Source organism: Cryptomeria japonica, chromosome 6 (genome assembly GCF_030272615.1).
Source record: "Cryptomeria japonica chromosome 6, Sugi_1.0, whole genome shotgun sequence".
Lineage (NCBI taxonomy): Eukaryota > Viridiplantae > Streptophyta > Pinopsida > Cupressales > Cupressaceae > Cryptomeria > Cryptomeria japonica.
The window spans coordinates 556,004,984-556,030,400 of NC_081410.1; the positions used below are offsets into that span (position 1 = coordinate 556,004,984).

The window sequence follows — 25,417 nt, forward strand, 5'->3', positions numbered from 1 at the left end:
GGTTAGGGTTTTTTTTTAAATTTATAAATATCAAAAATGATAGTTAAAAGGTCATTATCAAATTTGACTTTTTCTGTCTGGTGGGGGTTGGATCGAACCAGTCATCAGCATCACGTCACCAAACTTTGTTTGCAGCAGTTAGCATCTTTCCTATTTCAGTTTTCGACCTTTGTTATATCAGGTGCACAAAATAACCCTTTGTTTGGTTTAATAATGTTTTTTTTATTAAATTTGTAAATAATTTGTTTGTTAATTTATTTTTTTAATTAAATAATTGTATATAGTTATTGTTTTTCAACATTTTAGAAAAATGTTTGATAATTTATTGTTTTTCATTATTTTAGAAAAATGTTTGATAATTTAATGTTTTGATTGAAATGTGTCAATTTGTTTTTAAAATTACATAATTGTATAGATGTATATTTTTTTCGACATTTTAAAAAATTGTTATGAAAAACATAGAAAACTAACCTGTAGTAAATTAGAACTTAGAAAAACATTAGCAAAAAAAGAAAAACGTTAGAAAAATTAATTTAAATAAACATTAGAAAATTTAGATAACAAATTTAAACAAATTAAATTTCCTCTACAATGTGACCCATTTTCACATCCTATTACACGCACAACATGACCCCTTAAGACCACATATGACACTATACGTTCCCTTAGGAGGTCATAGAAGATCACATATAACATAGTAGTGTACATGTATGACATTCCCTTTAGGATCACATCTAGTGTCCTAAGGGATCATACGTGGTTCTAAGGGGTCACACATGTGTTATAACACATGCGTGACCCCTTAGAACCACATATGACCTCTTATAAAATTGTAGTGTGAACGACATACCCCTTAGTCCATCAAATAGTGTCTTAACACATGTGTGACCCATTACAACCACATATGACCCTTTATAAAATCCTAGTATGAACGACATACCCCTTAGTCCATCACATAGCATCTTAAGGGGTCGTATGTGGTCCTAAGGGGTCACACATGCATTAACACATGCGTGACCCCTTAGTAGGTCACATAGGACCCCTTATAACATCCTACTATACATATGACATTCCCCTTAGGATCACATAGTGTCATAAGGGGTCATATGTGGTCCTGAGGGGTCATGCATGTGTTATAACACATGCATGAACCCTTAGAACCACATATGACACCTTATAAAATCCTAGTGTGAACGACATACCCCTTAATTCATCACATAGTGTCTTAAGGGGTCGTATGTTGTCCTAAGGGGTCACGCATGCATTAACACATGTGTGACCCCTTAGTCGGTCACATATGACCCCTTATAACATCCTATTGTACATATGACATTCCCCTTAGGATCATATAGTGTCCTAAGGGGTCATATGTGGTTAGAACCACATATGACCCCTTATAAAATCCTAGTGTGAATGACATACCCCTTAGTTCATCACATAGTGTCTTAAGGGGTCGTATGTGGTCCTAAGGGGTCACACATGCATTGACACATGTGTGACCCCTTAGTAGGTCACATATGACCCCTTATAACATCCTACTGTACATATGACATTTCCTTTGTGTCCTAAGGGGTTGAATATGTGGTCCTAAGGGCTCACGCATGCATTAACACATGCATGGCCCCTTAGTAGGTCACATATGACCCCTTATAACATCCTACTGTACATATGACATTCCCCTTAGGATCACATAGTGTCATAAGGGGTCATATGTGGTCCTCAGGGGTCATGCATGTGTTATAACATATGCATGACCCCTTAGAACCGCATATGACCCCTTATAGAATCCTACTGTGAATGACATACCCCTTAGTCCATCACATAGTGTCTTAAGGGGTCGTATGTGGTCCTAAGGGGTCATGCATGCATTAACACATGCGTGACCCCTTAGTAGGTCACATATGACCCCTTATAACATCCTGTTGTACATATGACATTCCCCTTAGGATCATATAGTGTCCTAAGGGGTCATATGTGGTTAGAACCACGTATGACCCCTTATAGATTCCTAGTGTGAACGACATACCCCTTAGTCCATCACATAGTGTCTTAAGGGGTCGTATGTGGTCCTAAGGGGTCACGCATGCATTAACACATGCGTGACCCCTTAGTAGGTCACATATGACCCCTTATAACATCCTGTTGTACATATGACATTCCCCTTAGGATCATATAGTGTCCTAAGGGGTCATATGTGGTTAGAACCACATATGACCCCTTATAAAATCCTAGTGTGAACGACATACCCCTTAGTTCATCACATAGTGTCTTAAGGGGTCGTATGTGGTCCTAAGGGGTCACGCATGCATTGACACATGTGTGACCCCTTAGTAGGTCACATATGACCCCTTATAACATCCTACTGTACATATGACATTCCCCTTAGGATCATATAGTGTCCTAAGGGGTGACACATGCATTAACACATGTGTGACCCCTTAGTAGGTCACATATGACCCCTTATAACATCCTACTATACATATGACATTCCCCTTAGGATCATATAGTGTCCTAAGGGGTCATATTTGGTAAGAACCACATATGACCCCTTATAAAATCCTAGTGTGAACGACATACCCCTTAGTCCATCACATAGTGTCTTAAGGGGTCGTATGTTGTCCTTAGGATCATATAGTGTCCTAACATATGACGTGTTAGATCTCTCTATTCTTGAATTTTTTATGTATGTCAAAGATTTAAATATATACACATGTTAGATCTCTCTATCTCTCTGAAATATATGTTATCTCTAGATCTGAAATATATGTTCTCTCTCTCTCTCACTGAAATATTTGAAATTTTTACATGTATTTTTTGAAAATGAAAATGATCTCTCTCTCTCTCTCTCATGAAAATGATCTCTCTCTCTCTCTGCTTACGTATTTATTTTAACTTTATGACATGTACCTAGATAGATGGCATCCCAGGATATACCTTCGTAGGCTCCTGATCAGGATCCACCTGCGCAGGCTCCACATCAGGATCCACCTGCGCAGGCTCCACATCAGGAGCTACCACAGCAGGATCCTCCACAGGAGGATCCCCCCTTGCCTGACATTGCTACTATTTTTCATTACAGTGATCGGGAGTTGCATAGGTTGAGGGCCATACTAGATGACCCTCGTACTGATGGCGTGTACAAGAGTACGTGCACGTCCATTTTTGACAGTTTGCGGACATTGAGGGACCGCTTAGCATCTCATACCTCATTCTCACCTGAGGTTATAGAGGATATATATAGATAGTTGAGGAGTGAGGTGAGGGGTCCTCATTCTTTCGCTGATGTGGTGGGGGTGGTCTCAAAGGAGACCATCAAGGAGAGATGCTTCCCACAATATCAGGAGAAGAGTAATGTGAGGGGATATCAGGTTACCAGATGTATTGACCCATAGGTTGCATCACTGATTTACCCACGATTCTTAGCAGCCCATGGTCGTTATCCTAATAACGACCAGATTCCATTATACTTTGCACAGCAGGTATTTGCTGAGGTTCATTGTCAGATGAAACCAAACTACCTTGATATTCCGGGATATTATGGACAGGGGAGGGGCAGGATTGCTGATAGAGATGCATATCGTAGGCATGATAGAGCTCCGCCTAGACACAGGGACCTTGTTGGCTAGAGATTTCCTACAGTAGTCCCAGCCATGGCACCCATAGCGGATCACGTTGTGATTGCTTCTTAGAGAGAAGCAATTGATAGGATTAGATAGATTGCATCAGCAGCAGCCACCATATCTTCTAACAGGGTGGGCAGATATATGATGAGTCGACCACGTTCGCGATCATCCATAGATCATGCATCTTCTAGTCATGGGGGGGCTTCAGATTCAGATGATCGATATATTTCTGCTGGCATCCCCTCCCCAGATGAGGTAGCAACTATAGTCGAAGGTAGTAGACATGTACAAATGTCACAGTATTTAGCTGAGGACCTACTACATGCTTATAGTTTTATTTCATCTCGACTTGGGATACCATTGGGTGATGTTAGAGAGGAGATTCTCAGAGATGGTCAGGCTACAGTGGCATCGACGCATACCCCAAGGTAGTCACAACATTCTCATCACTCTACGCATGCTCCAGGCACTGACCCACCTACAGATCACTCTGTTGCTGCAGAGGAGGAGCTACGAGCTGATCAGCTCCATATCACAGATGAGGGCCGGTTGGATTCATTTGAGGAGGAGATACGAGCTGATCAGGTACATATCACAGATGAGGGTTTGGACTCATTTGAGGATCAGCTGAGAGATTTGAGCCATACTGGATTTATGGACATGCTACTACAGTCAGACACTTCATCCACGATGCCCACTCATCTAGTTAGCCCCTTGCACTCCTCAGTGATACGTACAGCTAGAGAGGGATATGCAGGCACGAGTGATGTTGTTGATATGATCATGGGACAGGATCAGACTATACAGCCTACTCTAGGTGATACACAGGTATGTACATGTACATGTGCGTTTAAAATTTTAGAAGATATGTATACATACATTGCAAATTTGTACCTGATAAATCTATATATATAGATCTCATGTTTAATAAATAATCTAGAGTTCTAGGTTTTAATTTGTAGATCATTTAAATTGATTGTGGACTAATCCTTAAATTGACAGTTAGCTCATGTCACTCCTTCCTTGAGCTCTGAGCATATGCGTAGGAGAGATTCTTTAGATGCTGTTAGTGTACAGGTTAGTTATGGTTTTTGGTATATATATTTGATGTACATGTGCACGTCTAGAGAGATAGATATATTATATTTAATATTTAAATAAATTCTACTTTTGCAGGACTCCCCCTCAGATGGTCGCTCAGTTCGTAGCCGACATGATCCCTGTTGATTTGCTTCAGACTTTATAGCTCATTTACATTTATCTTTTTATATACTTTCATATTATATATATTCATGCACGTACATGGAGTTTAGACTCTAGATTATACTTTATACTTGGTTTGTGTTTGACTCTAGATTATACTTTATACTTTATACATGGAGTTTAGACTCTGGATTATACTTTATACCTGGTTTGTGTTTGACTCTAGATTATACTTTATACTTTATACATGGAGTTTAGACTTTAGATTATACTTTATAAGTTTTATACATGTTTGATTATATTAGATTTATACATGTTTGATTATATTCTAGATTTATGTACATGATGTTTGATTAAATTAGATTTAAATACATGTTTGATTAGATTGTATATTTCATGCATGTACAATGACTTGTTTAGACTCTAGATTATACTTTATACCTGGTTTGTGTTTGATCAGATTATACATGTTTGATTATATTAGATTATATTAGATTATACATGAAATGAACAAACAAAACTTAATAGGTCATGTATTGAATAGTTCACATCCAATACATTGTAGGTATGTGAGCTTCTAGGTATGTATATTGTAGTTAAATTGTTCACAGATCATGTACATGTCCTAATTCCATATTAAATATCAATTTTACAAATGTTCAAGTTACTTGAGATCTAGAATTTATCTTGATTGTATTAATTAGATTTATACATGTTTGATTATCTATTAGATTTAATTTATACATGAAATGATTTTCAAATGTAAAAGAGTATGTATGATTATACACGTTTCAAGATTTTCAAACAAAAGAGTATGTATGAAATGAACAAACTAAACTTAATAGGTCATGTATTGAATAGTTCACATCCAGTACATGTATATTACATCTAGGTATGTATATTGTAGGTATGTGAGCTTCTAGGTATGCATATTGTAGTTAAATAGTTCACAACATGTGCATGTGCTAATTCCATATTAAATATCAATTTTACAAATGTACATATTACATTTTAATTTAAATATGCATTTTTTAATTAAATACAAATACAATTACATACAATTAAACATGTGTACATTTAAATACATCCTAATTTGATATAATGTATAAATAAACTTAAAAAATATTTATCCTTTAGTTTCAAATGTTCAAGTTACTTGAGATCTAGAATTTATCTTGATGTATTAATTAGATTTATACATGTTTGATTATCTATTAGATTTAATTTATACATGAAATGATTTTCAAATGTAAAAGAGTATGTATGATTATACATGTTTCAAGATTTTCAAACAAAAGAGTATGTATGAAATGAACAAACTAAACTTAATAGGTCATGTATTGAATAGTTCACATCCAATACATGTATATTACATCTAGGTATGTGTATTGTAGGTATGTGAGCTTCTAGGTATGTATATTGTAGTTAAATAGTTCACAACATGTGCATGTCCTAATTCCATATTAAATATCAATTTTACAAATGTACATATTACATTCTAATTTAAATAATATGCATTTTTTAATTAAATACAAATACAATTACATACAATTAAACATGCACATTTAAATACATCCTAATTTGATATAATGTATAAATAAACTTAAAAAATATTTATCCTTTAGTTTCAAAACAAGTTACTTGAGATCTAGAATTTATCTTGAACTTACATTAAAATTCAATTCATGTGGATTACTAAATGTATATATAGTTCATACCACATCAAGTGGTTCACAACGCTCTTCAATAACACTTAATATTTTGTCATGATCTTCACTATCTAGTCTCCACTTTTGAGACCGCCCTCGACGTGGAACTGTTTGAAGAATTAGGCCAACAACAATGACCAAGTGACTATACTGATATACCTTGTTGTCAATTTGGTATTCAATGAAATGAATCCCATGTTGAAAAATTTTAACTTGTTTGAAATATGTCCCTTGCACTACAACTGATCCTGCATGTACATGTATATAAGAAACATTCAAGAAATTAAAAAATTTCACATAAGCGATTTGTACATGTACATGTACATATTCAAATCCGAACTCAAACCTGTGGGAAATGACATTCCATCACTCATCTTAGATTTTGATAACTTCTTTCTCTCTTCTGTGCAACGCAATAAATAATAACTAACACCTTCTATATTTCCATCTTCTGCTATGACTGCAAAAATATCTCCTGCAATTTGACACAAGTTAAATAAATTCTAAGTTATATGTCATTTTTAAGGAAATGTTTACATGTGTACGTCATGTATGTACCTTTTTTAATCAATCCTGAAATATGATCGTAATCAACAGAAATCAAAGGAATGTCTTCAAAGTTTTCATCCTCATTTGAATCCTCGTATGTGTCAGAAACATCTAGTGGCACCATTTTCCATTCACTAACATATCCAAGCTCTTGGTTCTTGCAATCAACATAGTTTTCGAAAATGCATTTTGTACAAAAACATGAATAATCCCTAGTGTATAATGTCCATGGGCAATTATCTGTACTCATGACACAATGCAAAGATCTTGTCCTCTCCACACTCTTGCATCCATGCATTGATTTTCTATCTACATCTGCAAAATGTACATGTGTACAAGAATGTACATGTAGATCAAGTTGTTAAATTAAAAAAAATTAAATAAAATACTAAAAGAGAACACGTACCAGTTATCTCCCAAAACACTCTATATGGAATGGGCTTATATGTTCTCGATGATGATTCCCCAGGATAATTCGGTTGCTCAAAGTGTTTCTTACACCATTCAACAACATCATGTGCATTTTCTATACGTTCTCCTGTGTACTTTATTTGATGCTTTCTTAGAGCACGTTTGATACAAGCTCCTGCACCATCATGTTCACCCTTTCCATGACCACTCTCAAAAAAACTCCAAACATGTGGTATTTTGTCATTTCGATGATATCTACATAGTGCATAAAATGGCCTTGAAGATTTAAATTGTGCCGCACATCCATCAGACCAAACAAAATGTTTAACTATTGTTATGCCTCTATCTTTCAAATATTCAAAAAACTTCTTAAAGCAATGTTGTACAAAAAGTGTGTCATGCTCCTTATCATCACTAATATAGAAGTGGCACTCTTTCTTAATGACACGATTTTCAAATGTACTATCAACACCATCCAAATTCATCTGTGCATGTCGATAACACACATGCACGAAAATAGTGATTTGCTTTGAAAAGTAATACTCTGATTGAATCTCTTTTTGATGTGCAAAAGAGTAATTCTCTGCGAAGTCAACTACAGATAGAATAGTTCCAAGTGGGAAAGTGTCTCTTAATCTTTTAAATTGTTCTTCTTGCCACTTGGCAAAAAAACCATGGCATATGTATGGTTTTATCAACTTACGAAAATTTTCCATAAATGTTCCAATAGGTATTTCCTCTTCTACATAATCTAGTCTTGTAGATTCCTTTCCAAATTTTGTTTCAAATTTTTGGTACTTGTAACTCTTGCAATTTACCATCTTCCTCATGTCAGTATCTTCATCTCTCAAAGGCAATTTAGCCAAGTCCCCGCATGTTCCACAAATTCCTCTTATGCAATTTATTTGACCGGTTGCATTATCATCTGATTTATCACATAAGATGGATGCTATGAATTGACTTGTTCGTTTAGGAGGAGCATTTTCATAACCATCATTATCTTCTCTAATCTTTCGAAACACATGATAGTACAAGTCAAATTCGATGTGATAACGACAACAACAAGTTTCAAAAACTTTGTTTAACTTCACATAATATGGCCTTAACCGTTCAAACATGGTTTGTCCAATCTTTATATGAGGGTTTGTTTTAGTAAACAATACATACAATTCATGTTTTGTTGTGTCTATCCAATGTTTTACATGGAGATCATAACAATTAGGACCAATCATTTGCTTGATAACATCTCTACTATTTGATGAAGGGCGAGTATTATCATTCCAAAAACTTGTCACAAAGTTCCTAACAACATCTTCAATTCTATTAGAACGAGGAGCTCTACACATAATTGCCCAATTCCCTTCTGAGGTAGTATCATCCAAAATCTTTCTCCTTTTAACATATTTAGATATTGTCCTTCTACTAAAACCAAACTCAGATGACAGTGAAGAGATTTGTCTTTTTTGAGGCAATCTTTCATTTACTAAAGATGTCAACATCACTCTTCTTGAAATGGTCTTATCTAGTTTTCGAGATTTTTTACCAATGTTCACCAAACCTTTCTTAACATTATCAACAATAGATTTTTGTACCTGAGAAGATTTCCTCTTTTGACTTGTTGTATCTATACCCAACAATTTCATTGGATCTATTAAGCCTTTATGAGTAAGTACAATTGATAACAATTGAGCTTTTTCTAGTGTAGTATCAAGATTGTTGAAATGTGACATTATTTCTTTTCCACTTTTATTCATTGACCTCCTTTTAGTATGTCTAGGTTCTTCACTGAGATGTTTCAACTCATCCACATCCATTTCAAGTAAATGATCTAAATTTTTATAAGAAATATTTCTCTTCACCTGTTTAGCTAGATCCACAATATGCTCATCCATATCAGTGGTAGGAGGTAAGGAGCCTGACCCCTCTCCTTCAAAGGTCTCCATTGGTTCAACTTGGACAATCTCCTCCCTATGTTCATCAACTATATTGTGTTCTTCAACAGGTTCGTTTGCCTGTTCTGCACATAATTTAAGAGTTTGTGTAAGGTTCTTGAATTAATCAGAGATTATTCAATTAGGATTAAGAATAGGGATGAATTTGGCTTAAAGCTTTACATGTTAAAATTAGCCTGGATTCAATTTGGTTTATTAAATTTAATTACTTTCAGGACCTTATTGAACTTATAACTCTAATTAAATTACATGTTTAGGTTTAAAGTTCAATTTGTTCTCAGGTTAGGATTAAAGTTCAATCTCTAATTTTGAGCACTAATTTAACACATAAAATAAAATTTTGATAAATTAGAAATTCCAATTTTGAAAATTAAAAGTACAAATATTTTGATGCATGCATACGATAACTTAGGTGACCTCATATTAATTTGTTATGGACCATAATGTAAGTGCACTATAATTTGTCACATGTGTTTATATTTAAGACCTATTATTGCATAATAGACCTCCTAATCTGAAATGTTTTTGCATGTACGTGAAGTTGAATATAAATAGTTCACCTAAATTATTCAACATGTTTAATAGGTTATAAAGTTATGTCACATTTAAGACCTATAATCAATGTAATAGTCCTAATAGGCCTTATTATTAAAATCAATATGACCACATTTGAAAAAACATTTCACAATTAATATACTTAACTACCCTTAAGACAGATATATATTATGTGATATTAAAGGACCTATCACATGAAATTACTTGTACATGTAGATTAAATATTCAATATATATAATTTAGAACCTAGAAATTATGACATAATACCTTTCTTATGAATTTTATGACTTAATAGGTCTTATCTATTATAAATGAACTTAATTAAATAGGAGAAAAATACAATTACACAACAAGCAAGTTGATGGAATTTGAAATTTGCAAATACACATGTATTATCTCAAATTAATTATGCTTTCCAATTAAAACAAAATTATTTTTAATCCTATTAAAAATATTAGATAAAAAATATTGAATTCTAATTAATTGATACGTAATACATATTAAATTAAAAATACATACTTGCATCATGATATCTTTGTCTTCTTTGTTCTCGATATCTTTCTTCCGTTTCGAGAGAATAATTCCTTGAAGTCTTATTTTGCCTTCTCTTCTTGTTTCCCATGCTTTTACAAAAAACCTTCAAATTATTGCCTTCAAAATAATTTTCAAATGTCTTCTTTCATCCAAAAATGCGAATTATTTTAATCATTTGGGTGATAAAAAATGAAAAAAAATTATGGATATTTATATGATTCCACAAATGAAAAAAAAAAAAAAAAATGCGTCGGCCAGAGTTCGAACGAAAGCCGACAGTTAAAAATTGTTGGGTTTGCTCGAACATGGCAGTTACAAAAATGTGCGTGCCAAAATCGATCTCATTGGTTCGAGCGAATGGGGGTTCGCTCGAACCATTTTGGGTTCGAGCGAACCCAATTCGCTCGAACTTGTGTTCGTTTGAAACCGCAAACTAGGGGTTTCTCCTAAAAAATTTCAGAGTTATGAAGAATTAATGACTTCGGAGCTCTGGATCAATACACGAATGAAATAATCTTGATAACCCAAAAATATTAGATAGTAGTACTCGAAGCAAGCTTTCTAACGAGTATAATTTTGTTATATTTTGAATTTATTATGTTCTTGTTTTTTTAATTTTATGGAAAATTGGTTTTTCATCGAATATGAACTTCTCTGTTCAACGCCTTGGGAAAAATAAGAAAATAATTCAAAAAAATTCTGAAAAATATCTAAGCCCCTGGTATTGATGTCTTCTTTCTAACAAAAAAAAAATTTGAATTTCGATTTATATAGAACAAGTTATGTGTTCAAACGTAAACCTATGTTTGAATTATGACTAGTTGGACTTCAAAACTTTATAAAATGAAAAATATTGAACATATCACTATAAAACCAAATGCAAGCCCTGGATATTGATGTTACAAACCAAAATTCAAAAGAATTGAGTTTTTATCATTTATAGAAAAAAAGTTATGCATTTCGGGAGGCACTTCACTCTTAAAAAATGTAGTTTGTTGTAAAAAACTACTTTTCGAGGGAGATGGAAATTTTTTTTAAAAATCCTTCAAAAAAATTTGAAAAAAATGTATATAGAATCTACAAATAAAATGCTGGAAATCACTAATTTACATCATCTTCAAATTTTTAATAGTTTAAAAGTTATAGTTCTCAGAAGTTGAAGATTATTTTAAAAATGTACATCTCAGTGTCAAAAGTGGCAAAAAAGTGGGAACCATTATTGTGAGTTCACCCAGCATAGGTTTTCAACATCGTATTACCCGCAGGAAAATGGTTAGGCAGAAGCATCAAACAAAATAATCTTGAAAATATTGAAGAAGATAGTTAATGATGCTGGAAAAGACTGGCACGTTCAGCTAAATCCTACTCTATGGGCATATCACACCAGTATCTGCACCCCAATAGGTGCCACACCATATTCTCCCTTCTATGGGTTTGAATCAATATAACCAGTAGAGGTTGAAATATCATCTCTTCGTGTGTCACTAAAGGGTCTCATTCTAGATGAGGAGCAACGAGTGTCTAGGTTACAAGAACTTGAATTGCTACAAGAGTATAGATAAAATGTTGTTGATCATTTGAGAGTCTAGAAACAAAGGATGTTTCGTAGCTACAATCATAAGGTCAAGCCTAGGATGTTTCAAGTTGGTGATCTTGTGCTTAAGGAAAATCCACACAATCAACAAGATCGTGAAAAGGAAGGAAAGTTCAAGCCAAATTGGTTGGGTCCTTTTGTTGTCACAACTACATATGGATCTGGCGCTTATCAGTTATCAACACCAGAAGAAGATCAACTCAAGGAACCTATCAGTTTGGATTAGATTAGCATAAAATATCCAAAAAAATCAAAAAAGTAGAAAAAATCCAAAAAACTCAAAAAAGTAGAAAATCCAAAAAAAATTAAAAAAATCAAATATGAGAAAAAGTGGAATAAAAACAAATGGTGAAAAACTGGAAACAGGCGCTATTTGTCAACCAACTTCTCCATCTATTCAGTCACTTGTCTTGCATCCATCCATCACCATTGTAGTTATCCATAATAAATCCTTTTGTATCTAATCAAGTCTCATCTATAAATCCCATCATGGTTTGGATCATTGTATATACCAGAGTGTTTCTAGACCGAGGGAAAAATCCTGAACTCGGTCTGTAATAATCTACATTGAATGTAAACGCATTAGGAAAGAAGTAGTTGGGTAACGTTAGTCATATGCAAAGATCAAGATATCTAACATTTGAACATGAGTATCAAAATCCAACTTACCATTTAAAAAAACACCAAATCAATGGATGATATACTTTGAATCATATCTGAAACACTTTAGTCTGAATGTTCAACTGTTGTGTTTTGATTTTTGTTATCATGCCTCTTGAGTGACTCAAGGATGTCTTGTACTAGAGAAACATGGACAGAGCATGATCTTTTCTTTGTCTGATGCCTATTAGTTAATCATTATTACTGTGCAAATTTGTCAAGGGACATGATCAATCAAATATCATTGATGACATTTCGGGTTTGCATAGGAGGATGATTAACTTTTGTCTGTTTGCACGCAAGCAACACTCAGGTCATCTTGGTCCATTATACCTTGATGCTTATGTTAACTTGCAATATCAAAATCTAGGTAAACAGTGCTTAGGTCATCATGGTTCAATTATACCATTGATGTTTGCACTCACTTACCATATTTTAAAGGCTCGATGATGATAAAAGGCATGATCAAAGTGACCAGTCTGATGATAGCATGCCATTACTTGCATATTTGCATATTTATATTAGATTGTATGCTGCATTCAAGGTGCATAAGGGATAAAATCTCATTTTCCAGAGGTTGAGGTCAAGTGGTGTTATCTCTCTTATTAAGTGATTGAGTACATTGGACATCAACAAAAATAAATAATTCATGTATCATGCATTTTTAGGTCATACATATCTTTGCATTGCATTTCATCAGCATACATTTAGTTAATTCATACATCTCATATTGCACATTTGTCATAAAGTCAGTTGCATTTCATCAAAAATCATAAAAACAACAAAAAGAAAGCATATCATATAGTTAGCATCTCATACCATCACATATGCATAGAACCATAACATCATTGCATTATTAAACCATAGAATCATATCATCATTTCATATTCATCGCATATAGAACCTTTGCATCATAGAATCATGACACCATTCATTTTAAAGAGCATAAACATCTCAAATAGGATCCATCATGTATTGTATTTAATCATCAATAAATCACATAATCACATAGGCATGTCTCATGTAAATACTGCATCATCATATAGGAAGCATACATCCATCATCTAAAATCCATAATCATGTAGAACCTAAGACATACATGTAAAGAGTTGCATACATATAATACATACAAGATATCATTATAAAGTAAGTAAAATGCATCCATAATGTAAAACTGCATCATACAACAAGTAGGCTAATCAGATAAGCTGCATCTCATATATCATAAAAAATAATTGATATCTAATGTACAATGTTATCACAAAAATATCGAAGATACATCACAAAAATGAATCACAGGAATCATCAATGTCTCATCACAAAGTGTATACAATACAATCAAAGTGTGTGATATCTTAGTATATCAAGAGGGGCGATGCACTGAACTCTCGTTATATCACCTCTCTGCTAAAGCTGTCAACAAACCCCAGTTAATCATATACCAGGGCATATCAATCAATGAGGACAGTCCACATCTATCAATCAAATTGAGCTATGCTTGTGTCAAGCGTGGGATCAACTACTAGGCCTTCACGAATCTCTCTCGAGACAAACAAACACAAACCTGTTATCCTGTTATCACATCAAATCAATGTATCAATTTTGATTATCAATCTATCTATCAATCAATCAATCAGCCTAATTATCTCATGTGAGATTCAATCAATCTTGTTGATCTTTCATCATTGACTCTCATTTATCATGAGATTGTTTTTATCTATCCTATCGACCTATTATCATCACGATAATCAAAACTGATCAACAACCAATCAAATAGGAGAATCAAAATCAAATTTTTATCACTCTGGCATCAAAATGCCAATTTATCTCATCAAAACAAAAAAATGGCAAGCGGCAAAAATTTAAATCTTTTATGAGGAGATCAATCGAAAAATTTAAAAATATCTAAAAATTTAAAAATCATTAAAAATTTCAAAAATCGCAAAAAAAAAATCGTACAAAAAATTCAACATTTTCCGATTTATCTCCTGAGGGGGCATCCTCACATCCATCATCTATTAGTCAATGTCTAGGGCATCCAATCAAATCAAATCAACAGCAACGAGTGAATTTTTCTTTGAACCGACATGTTATCACATATCGCTTCAAAGAGGGGCAAAATGCATACACTAAAAATCGGTCTAGAAAATTGAATTAATTAAATATGGAAATATTTAATTAATGACCTTTATTATTCTACTATATAAATTAATTAAATAATTTGTTTATATAGTTCATTTTCTTAATTCATCACACCAAAATCAATTTCTTCTATTTATTAATTAAATAAATGAATTTAGTTAATTTGTTTATTTAATTATTCTCTCCTCATTAAATTTGAATTTTAAATTCAAATTTAAGAACATGTGTCCTAACTCCTAACCACTCTCTAACCTAACTTTTTTCTAACCAACCTCTAGCCCAACCATAGGTTAACTAATCCTATCCCCTCCAACCTCTTATCCTAACCATTTTTGGAGTCTTCATCCTCTCTTGGAGACACATGGCACTTATGCCACATGTCTCTCATCTCCATGCCACTTGCCCCTTTGTTGGCATATGGTTGGAGATTATTTGCCACTTGTCTCTCCTTAGGAATGACAACTGTCCCTCTCCTCAACCTCCTTCCAAATTCTTCAATCTAGACAGTCGATTTATCTGGATCGAATTTGAACTGTTGATTCTTGTCACCTCACCTATGATTATGAAAATCCTATAAATACCCCCTCTTTTGGCTATGAGAGGACCCTTAGCATCATTATCAATATTCTATCAACATTTTCAGCAATCATAGCATAGTTATCATAGCATTAGAGGGTAAGTGCACCAAGATGGTAAACAAAAAGGGAGGTATAAGTGGCCACTTTTTTTTTTTGAAAACAGGTAAACCTGAACTTCAAAGAGATATTTGAAGGTCATACACTCAAAACTAGGAGTTGAAAAAATAATAATAATTGTAATATTCTAAACTACTAAAGTTATTAAAAATTGAATAAGATTAAGAGGGTCAAATATCTCGCGCATGAAAAAATGTTCCTGATTTTTTCATAAAAACATAACATAGTTGTTTTCATGCTTTGTACAAAATATATAGTTAGATTTAGTATTTTGCAAAACCCTTTGGTAGGATGACAGGTAAGAGTAAGATCTAGAAGTTGTGTATTTTTTTATAATTTTTCGTTGAGTATTTTTTTTTATGATTTTTTGAAGTGACCGCATCTTGATAATTTGGTAATTGTTTGTGCACTGGGCATAACTTGCATCAAAATAATTGAAAATGCAAACTTCTTTTTTTGAAAGTGTATAGAATCTAGTGTAGAACAATATTATGTAATTTATTTTGAACTTGGTCAAGTATATCAAAAGTTATTAAAAAATGGTAGACATATGTCTGTGAGGACTGTCAAGGCATTGGTAAAGAAAATTAAAGTTTACTATGCTAATGTTGTCCCAAAAATAGAAAAATTTATATGGTCAGGAGATTGAGAAGACGTGTGAGATTGTGGTAGTAATTTTAGAGATACCCACTTGATCATTTGTAAACCTGATGACGACGAAGTCAAGAAATCATGTTGGAAGATGAAAAAATGTGTAAAGGAACAAAAATGGGGGTTCATTTTCGAACCCTCTTACCAAACCAAAACTCGCACGGGTTTTGAAAAACAAAAAGTACTATTCGCGGTTCTACATAACCCATACGGGTTATGTAGAACTAAAACCATTATTTTGTGTTTCAGAAAACTTGTACAAGTTATGAAGACATAATAATGTATGCTTGTAAACTTAGCATTTACTACACATATGTATAGACATACATAAATAAAACATGTTTATGTATGTATATATGCATATCTATAGTTAAATATACATATATTTATATAGATATATGTATATATGTTTGTATACATGCATGTCTCTCTTCTTTTCCTCTCTCTCTCGTCTTCCTTCCCCCATCACAGTCTCTGCCGATTCTGAGACCTAATTATCCTCCTTGAGTTCTATCCCATTTCTCTCCCCCACACACTTCTCTCTTTGTTGAGTCTCATCTTTTTCTCGTTCTCGTTCTCTCTCTACCTCATGTCTCTCACCCTCTCCTCCTTCTTCTCTCTCTCTCTCTCTCTCTCTCTCTCTCTCTCTCTCTCTCTCTCTCTCTCACTCATTATCCTATCCTATTCTCACCCTCCCCCTTCTCTCTCTTTCTCTTCCCCTCCCCCTCTCTTGACCCTATTATCTCTCCCTCTCCCCCTCTCTTGACCCTACTCTCTCTCTCTCTCTCTCTCTCTCTCTCTCTCTCTCTCTCTCTCTCTCTCTCTCTCTCTCTCTCTCTCTCCTTTTCATAATCTCCCTATTTACCATGTGATGTGTTGCGTAGGCTCCACAAGTTTTAGGGAAGTTTTGTACACTACTTCCTTTAGGTCCAATAATCTCCCTATCTACCATTTGATGTCTTGTGTAGGCTCCACAAGTTTTAGGGAAGTTTTGTACACTACTTCCTTTAGGTCCAATGCGTTGTCTAATAAGGTGATTTTATAGTGAAGATATCTCCTGATTAGTGTGTTTTTTACTGTTATCCTTATGATTAGTGTGTTTTTTATTGTTTATCCTTATGATATCTAGATCAATCAATGACATTGCTAAACCCCAATATGAATTGTTAATACAAATTGTGTTTTAAAGATCTTCTTTTCTCACTAGAATTTTTTTGATCAACAAAGGGCTGAGGTTGGATATATTATATTAAAATAAGTAGAAAATACATAATTAAAGTCATAACGATAGTCTAATAAAATATACCCAGAAGAAAATATGCATGAAATGCCTATATATTAACAAGGACATAAACCAAAAAACCTACTTAAAAACATGAAGTTTGATAGCTAACAAGTGGAAAATCTAACATAAAACTAAAAACAAAAACAAGCTATTTTTAGCCAAACCCAGTCATTATGATCCTCAACAGGGAGAAGATGGGCCTGAGGCAAAGGAGGAAGAACTAGGAACAATTGAAGTGTCCACCCAGTTGACAATTGCTGGAATCCTCCTTCCCCAATTTAGTTTTGGAGGTTTTGGGAAGCAGTCAACCTTTTGTGTTGGCTCAAGACCCCCACGAGTGAATACCTCTTTGAGTTCTTCTTCAGAATTGTCCACTCTCTCATTTGGAGCTAATTGAGTGGACTATCGGGAAGAAGAACTAGAATTGAACACCTCTCTCTCTTTATATGATTTTAAAGATGTTATAAATGGCGAATTATCTTCTTGTCATTTTCATCATAAAATTTTCAATACTTGTAATAGATGCCAATTTAAAAGAAATAAATTAAATAATAAAAACTAGCATACCCATATTTAGAAATATTTAAGTAAAAGATAATGAAAGATATCATTATTGAATCAATTATTTTATCTATCCATTATTCCACTTCAAAAATGATTTTGTTATTATATTGTACTTAATATTAAATCATTATTATTATACCATTATATTACTATATTTTAATACATCCCTTATTTTTTATTTTTTTTAATATTTCTATCAAAATCTTTATGAAGGCAAAAAATTATTGGTGTAAAATTTTTATATTATAAGATTAAGTTTTTGTATATTCTATTAAATTCTTTAGAAAAGCAAAATAAATAAATTATTAGACCTAAATTAATATTATAGTAATATATTATTGTATCATTATATTTTTATTCTATATTTATTATTATACTTATTCTCACACTCACATGCATTACTAAGCATTTAATTTGAACACACGAAAATAAAAAATAAATTATTATTATATTTTTAATTTAATTTAATTTATTATTTTCACTCAATTAGTTAACTTCATAATTATCTCAATCTACTATTATTAATTATAGGGATTGAAAGTGTCTAATAAGTTGATCCACTACTAATGAATCATGGTATGGTTCTAATAGCAATATCATAATTTGATACTAATTTTTTTTCCTTTTAAAAAGAATGTAATAGAAATATAAATATAAAATAAAAATTATTATTAAAACATAATCATATAATCATATTTTAATACTAATTTAATATTAATTATCATATGATAATATAATAAATTTTAAAATAGAATATAAAAAATCTGATATCTTTTGGCACCTCTATTCCTCTATATACTAGTGATAATTCTATTCATTCTTATCTTTCACCTAAACAAAACTGAAAAAAAAATCTAATAATAATTCACTTCTTTAATAAAATACTAAATAAATTAAAAAAACAAACACCTTTCCTTCCCTAAAAATAAAATTTATTAAACAAAATTTTCAATTTCCACTCTCCACAAATTAGAAACTTACGAAAATCTCGAACTCAATTCCCACTGCACAGCTCGCATACGCTCATTGCTTGACTAAACTCGGAAACCAGAGGAAACTTGACAACAGCAGTAACGATGTGATAGCCTAGCTAGCTATCACATTTTCCACGTGTCTCTCCCCACTCCAAGCCCGTCATCGTTTCATACAAAGGCTGGTTCAGCGTCTCCGGCAATTTAATGGCCACAATTCCACCCGCCACTCCACACGCACCAATAACTCCGAACGGCAGCCCTGGATTTACGGTCGCCAATACGATCACCAGCGGAGCAAAAATAGCACCCATATTCCCCGTCACGCTTGCCATTCCCAGTGCAGCGTTGCGCACAACGGTCGGAAAAAGCTCAGCCGTGTATATATACAGCAAATTGTATGTTCCTGCCATGCCGAATATTCCGAGCATACTGCACCCGAGTTGCAGAATGCCCAGAAACTTGTGCGTAGCAATTCCCTGCCCGCTGCTTATTAAACTGCCCGCGACAGCACAGAAACCACTCAAGAGCATTGTGGATACCAGCATTACGCGCCTCCCCAGCTTTTGCAGAAGAGTTGCAGTAATGGCGAAGGCCGGCATTTCGCATATTCCATTGAGGAAGACGCTAACGTGGAGGCTGGTTTTGAGGTTTACAACGTTGAGACTCAGGCCGTAGTACACCAGAGCGCATGATAACCAGATGAATAACATGAATACCATTCTGGTGCGCGTAACGGGCGACCTGAAGATGTCCACGGGGCTCCCGCTCACCTCCTGGAAGGGGTCCACGTCAGATTGTTCGTTTTCTTCTTCCAAGGCGAGGGAGACGTTTACCGGCAAAATGTTGCCATTGTGGAAGGCCATCGACCTCATGACGGCCATGGCTTCTTCTGTCCTGCCCTTTACCAGGTACCATCTCGGGGATTCTGAAATGAAGGGCAGAACAAGGAGGACGTAGAGTAGGGAAGGAATCGAACTCACGACGTACAGGAGTCTCCAGGTGGTGAAGAAATAGGATAAGAGGGGAAGGATTGTTATGCCGAGGGAGAAGAAATAGAAGGCGGACATGCCGACGGGACCTCGCTTCGAAGGTCCCACTGGTTCTGTTGCCAGCACGAATGATGACAGGCCTACACCGCCTGTGCTAACTCCTGTTAATAGGCGGAGTAGTGAATAAATCCAGAAATTCGGCGACATTGCCGTCATGAATCCGAAAATGGCGTTTAAAATGCAGACCAACCTTAAAACCCCCTTCCGGCCCAAGGACGAGTCCGACAGGTGTCCGAAAACCCCTGCTCCTGCAATCAAACCAGATCTTGAAATTGAGCACGATTCTTAAAAAGAAGTTGATATTTTTAAACCCCGCAACAAATTAAAGCTAAATCTAAAATCGCTCTAAATTTATGTGTTAAAGAGAACGACATATAAAACATTCTAAGATGTTCTGCAAATACTTTTCATTTATCGCCATTACTATTCTGTAATGGTTATCATAAGTACCCGGCCATTTTAAGTTTTCTGAAGCTAAAAGCTTTCCATTTTTTTAAATTCTGCAATAAATTAAAGCTAAATCTAAAATCGTTCTAAATTTATGTGTTAGAGAGAACGACATATAAAACATTCTAAGATGTTCTGTAAATATTTTCCATTTATCGCCATTACTATTCCGTAATAGTTGTGACAAGTACCCGGCCATTTAAAGTTTTCTGAAGCTAAAAGCTTTCCATGTAACTCGCCAATCAAGCATCCGATAAAAAATGTACTGCGTAAACCCTACTTTATATTTTTGAAAAATTCTTGAATTTTTGAAACCCTGCAACTAATTAGAGCCAAAAAAAATCTAAAATCCTTCGAAATTTATCAAGAAAAGAGAACAAAAGAGAACACATTCTAAGGTTTTCTACAAATTTTTTCCATTTATAGCCATTACTATTCTGTACTAGTTATGATAAATACGCCAGCCATTTCAAGTTGTCTGAAGCTAAAAAGCTTTCCCTGTCACTCACCAATCAAGCATCCGATAAAAAATGCACTGCGTAAACCCTACTTTATATTTTTGAAAAATTCTTGAATTTTAAACTGATTAAAGCTAAAAAAAAAATCTAAAATCCTTCGAAATTTATCGGTTAAAGAGAGCAAAAGAAAAAAACATTCTAAGATGTTCTACAAATATTTTCAATTTATCACAATTACTATTCTGCTATTCTGTATCAGTTATTATAATTACTCCAGGCATTTTAAGTCTTCGGAGACTAAAATCTTTCCCTGCCACTTACCAATCAAGCATCCGATCAAAAATACAAACTGCGCAAACCCTACTTTACATTTATAAAATATTCTTGAATTTTTTAAATCTTTCAACTAAATAAAGCTAAACGATCTCAAATTCTTCTAAATTTATATGTTATAGAGAATAAAAAATAAAACATTCATCTTATTCTGCTAATATTTTCAATTGATCATGATTACTATTCTGTATGACTTATTATAAATACTCCAGCCATTTTTAGCTTTCGGAAGCTAAAAGCTTTCCCTGCTACTCACCAATCAAGCATCCGATAAAAAATAGACTGCGCAAACCCTAATTAATATTTATAAAACAATCTTGAATTTTTTGAATCCTGCAACTAAATAAATCTAAACAATCTAAAATCCTTTGAAATTTATCTCTTGAAGAGAACAATAAATAAAACAATCCAAGATGTTCTGCAAATACTTTCCATTTATTACAATTACCATTCTGTACTAGATATTATAAGTTTCTGAAGCCAAAAGCTTTCCATGCTACTCACCAATCAAGCATCCGATAAAAAAAGCAGACTGCGCAAGCCCTACTTTATATTTTTGTGCGCAGAAGAGTCCCCATTCAGAGACGGTGGAAACGCTGCTTCCTCTCGTCCACTCCCACAACGATCTGTCCATGGAGCAAATCGATGATGCAGGGCTGCAGGGATCGAACCCTAGCCATTCACCACTTTCCGTAAAAATCTTACTGCCGTGCAAAGGATTATTCGATTTGCAGCGCCAGTCAGGCTCATGGTCGGCGAAAATCATAACCATTGTTTGCATCGCCTCCAGCGTCCATGCAAAGCTCACCAATAAAAAATGCTTCAATTGCCAACGCCCGAATTCCCCAACCCATTTTTCCAACAAACGGTCGATCGTAAATCTCGTTTTGCCAGTATCTTCCCCCAATAGTTTTTCTTCCAAGCTGCTTATATCCTTGCCTTCCTTCATCTCGCCCTTGAAGCAAACAAATGGCCTTAATTTTCTTCAGACTGCTTATTTATAGCCTGTAAATATTTAGAAACCTCACATGGCAGCCAAAATGATTGGCGAAAAGCTAGCGCACTTTGGACTGTGATAAAATTGTCTACATTAAACAAACTGGACTTCTTCTAAATTTAGTGATCAATCGCTCAATTTAACAATATATTTTTGTTCTCCGCGAATCGACAATCGAATCGCTGTGTCTGATCTGGCTCAATGGTCGAGACTCACGAGTATGGCCATTTTGACAACGTGATAGATGATGTGGCAGGTGGAATGAGTGGGTAACAAATGATGTGGCAAGCTAAAAGAACGTGACAGCTATAATACAAAAAATTAGGATTTTTGTCGCGATATTAAGGGTCAATGCTCGAAATATATAAAATAAAAAGAATATATTCGTTGTTTATATTATTATTATTTTCTAATGCAATGCTGCCAAAATTCTAATGCAATATTCTATTATTGTTAAATACTGCCAAATTTCATAAAAAACAAATGAAACATTATTAAAGAAAAAATAAATAAACAATGCAATGTAGTAGGTTGTTCATAAAAAAATCAAATTGCCACCAAACCCAAGACTACAATCAAAATTCATATTCGAGACCACAAAAAGGATCAATATCTTGTGCCCAACAACGAATATGCCTATTAATTTGTATACAATGGGTACATAAGCTATAAATGTTGTCATGATTGTTTTTTATTAAGAAAGCAACAAGAACAAGGGTGTTGACCCTTAATACAATAGCCAGAAGGTAGTAAGAGAGACAACAAAATAGGGGAGCAATCCCCAACAAACATGGTCAAACAGGCCAAAAGAAAAAAACCCTGTCGAAATAGCAACAACCTAGAACCCCACTCAAGGAAGGGGAGAGACACCCAAACCTTGACAAGGAGAGGTTTGGGGGAGGGAAGAAGACTTCACCTTCCACCTATGAGAAACCACAATCTAGGCAATACTATCATTGCCATGATTGTTACTTAATTAGATGTTCATTACTTCCCAACTTTTCTTGGGATTTTTCCTCTTTAATGAAAATATTATATTAACATATATATATTAAAAATAATCTATATAAAATATGTTAAGAGATATTCATTTTGAGGAACTTCGTTCTAATTAAATCCCTCCTTCATCTTAGGTGAATTTTAACCCTAAATTTTAGTCCTAATAGATTTCTAATTGAACCCTAATCCTAATTTAAATGTAAATATAATTGAAGCCTATGCTTAAGCTTATCTAAAATCTAACTCTAATTGAACCCTATTCCCAACCCTAACTCAAATTGAATTGTAATATTTGTTGGGTCTCAAAAACATTGCTCCATTTCTTAGAACAACTCACAAGGTCAAACTTATTATCATGTAAGTGAAATAGGCTCATCAACAAGCTATGGAGGATTATTGGCCAATTCTATGAGAGTGGATTAGACTTCCTATGTTTTAAGTTCATCTTAGACTTAGGACGGTGTTCCTAGGGCTGAATCTCAACATGTATTAAACCCACATCAACTATACAATCAATAAATGATTACAACCAAATCCAACCTGATGTCTAGGTCCCAAAGACTATCACTAGACCAAGGACAACTAGTTATACATGAACCATATATAGTCAATATAATTATATTTACATAACCCACATGAAATAAATTCATTAAAAGTTCTTTGAGGACAAATCCCTAGTTGTGATATGAGGTTATTAACACACAAAAATTCTACTCCTATACTATTGGTTTATATTTTACTTTTATGAATGTGAGATTGGTGAGTGGCTTTAGACCGATGCTTACCTTTTGGGCAACAAAATTATAGCACATTTAGAAGGGCCAAACTAAAAAAGAAGAATATGGAACCATGTATTTGCATATAACAATAATTATGATGTCTTGCCAACAGAGTGTACTATTAATCCAAACACAACTGCATATATTCATAAATAACATCAGAAATGCCATTATAAGTTTTTAATATTTTTAAAATATATTGTATTTATCTAACTCACAATCATGTTCATGATAGTAAATATGGCAAGGGAAAACTCCTATCTTCCTCTAAGAAACCTTCTAAAGATACACAAAATCCCATGGAGAGATTATAAAACAAAGCCTATTACAATAGTTGTCATCTTCTATTCCAACAATTCATACCCACAAAATGACCTACTAGTGTAAATGGAACACACAACAAACCAACCCTTTGAAATGATAACTTTTTTACAACATATAGTACTAAGTCTTATAACCCTAAACTATAACACTATAGCATTTCAAAATTTTTAGCTCACGACAAATCACATCCAAAATGGATGTCCCAAATTGAAGAAAATCCAATCACAATTAGATTAGACCATCCACATTAAATTCATGTAGTTGGAAATTCCATTGTCATTAATACAAATTAGTGGAGGTAGGTCGACAACAAAAGACACCATTTGGTTGCTAAAAACACTTCAAAAATACTAAATGGCATGAATCATGCCAAAATAAGTTAAAAATAAGAATTGTCATTAAATATCATCGACCCTTGACAAGAGAAGTTATTGGAGTTTAGACCATTAGTCTACCTCAAAACATGCCAAAACAAGCCCCATTATCAATGATCAGACCCTAGGGCAAAACTAGAAATCATGTTGAAGGTTCTAGTGGTTTCTAAAACCATGAGAAGCTTTGATGCCTCAAAATTTGCATAAGAATGCTCAAAGTTTTTCAAAATCAAAATTGAAAGCCCTTAACAAGCTGGTCTTCAAAATAAAACTTAACAAATCTTGCATTCCTTGCCCATTTTTTGAAGTTACTGATTTTGGCCCCACTAGGAACAAGTCAATAGAGAATGAGGTTTTGTGAATCACATTGTAAGTTGACACCAATTTTAAAACCAAAAGAAACCCCCAAAACTAACACTTAGGCAATATTTCACTTCATCCTTTTGTTAGTGCCTCCAAGAACAAATATTGAAAGAATACTAAGGCACAAGAGAGGAGTTAATGATCAATGCCTAGGAAGAATTTGAGAACTTGTTTGTGGTTCCAATAGTTGCTG

General features: G+C 33.9%; 1 protein-coding gene across 1 annotated transcript; it reads right to left on the reverse strand.

Annotated features, from left to right (window-relative positions):
- Positions 1 to 19,043: 19,043 nt before the first annotated feature.
- LOC131048176 (organic cation/carnitine transporter 4) lies at positions 19,044 to 22,574 on the reverse strand. The gene is made up of 2 exons (XM_057982058.2): positions 21,893 to 22,574; positions 19,044 to 20,398 (listed from the first exon to the last, which is right to left on the reverse strand). Exons 1-2 carry the CDS (start codon positions 22,335 to 22,337, stop codon positions 19,218 to 19,220), a joined length of 1,626 nt encoding a protein of 541 aa, XP_057838041.1. The 5' UTR covers positions 22,338 to 22,574; the 3' UTR covers positions 19,044 to 19,217.
- Positions 22,575 to 25,417: the final 2,843 nt, after the last annotated feature.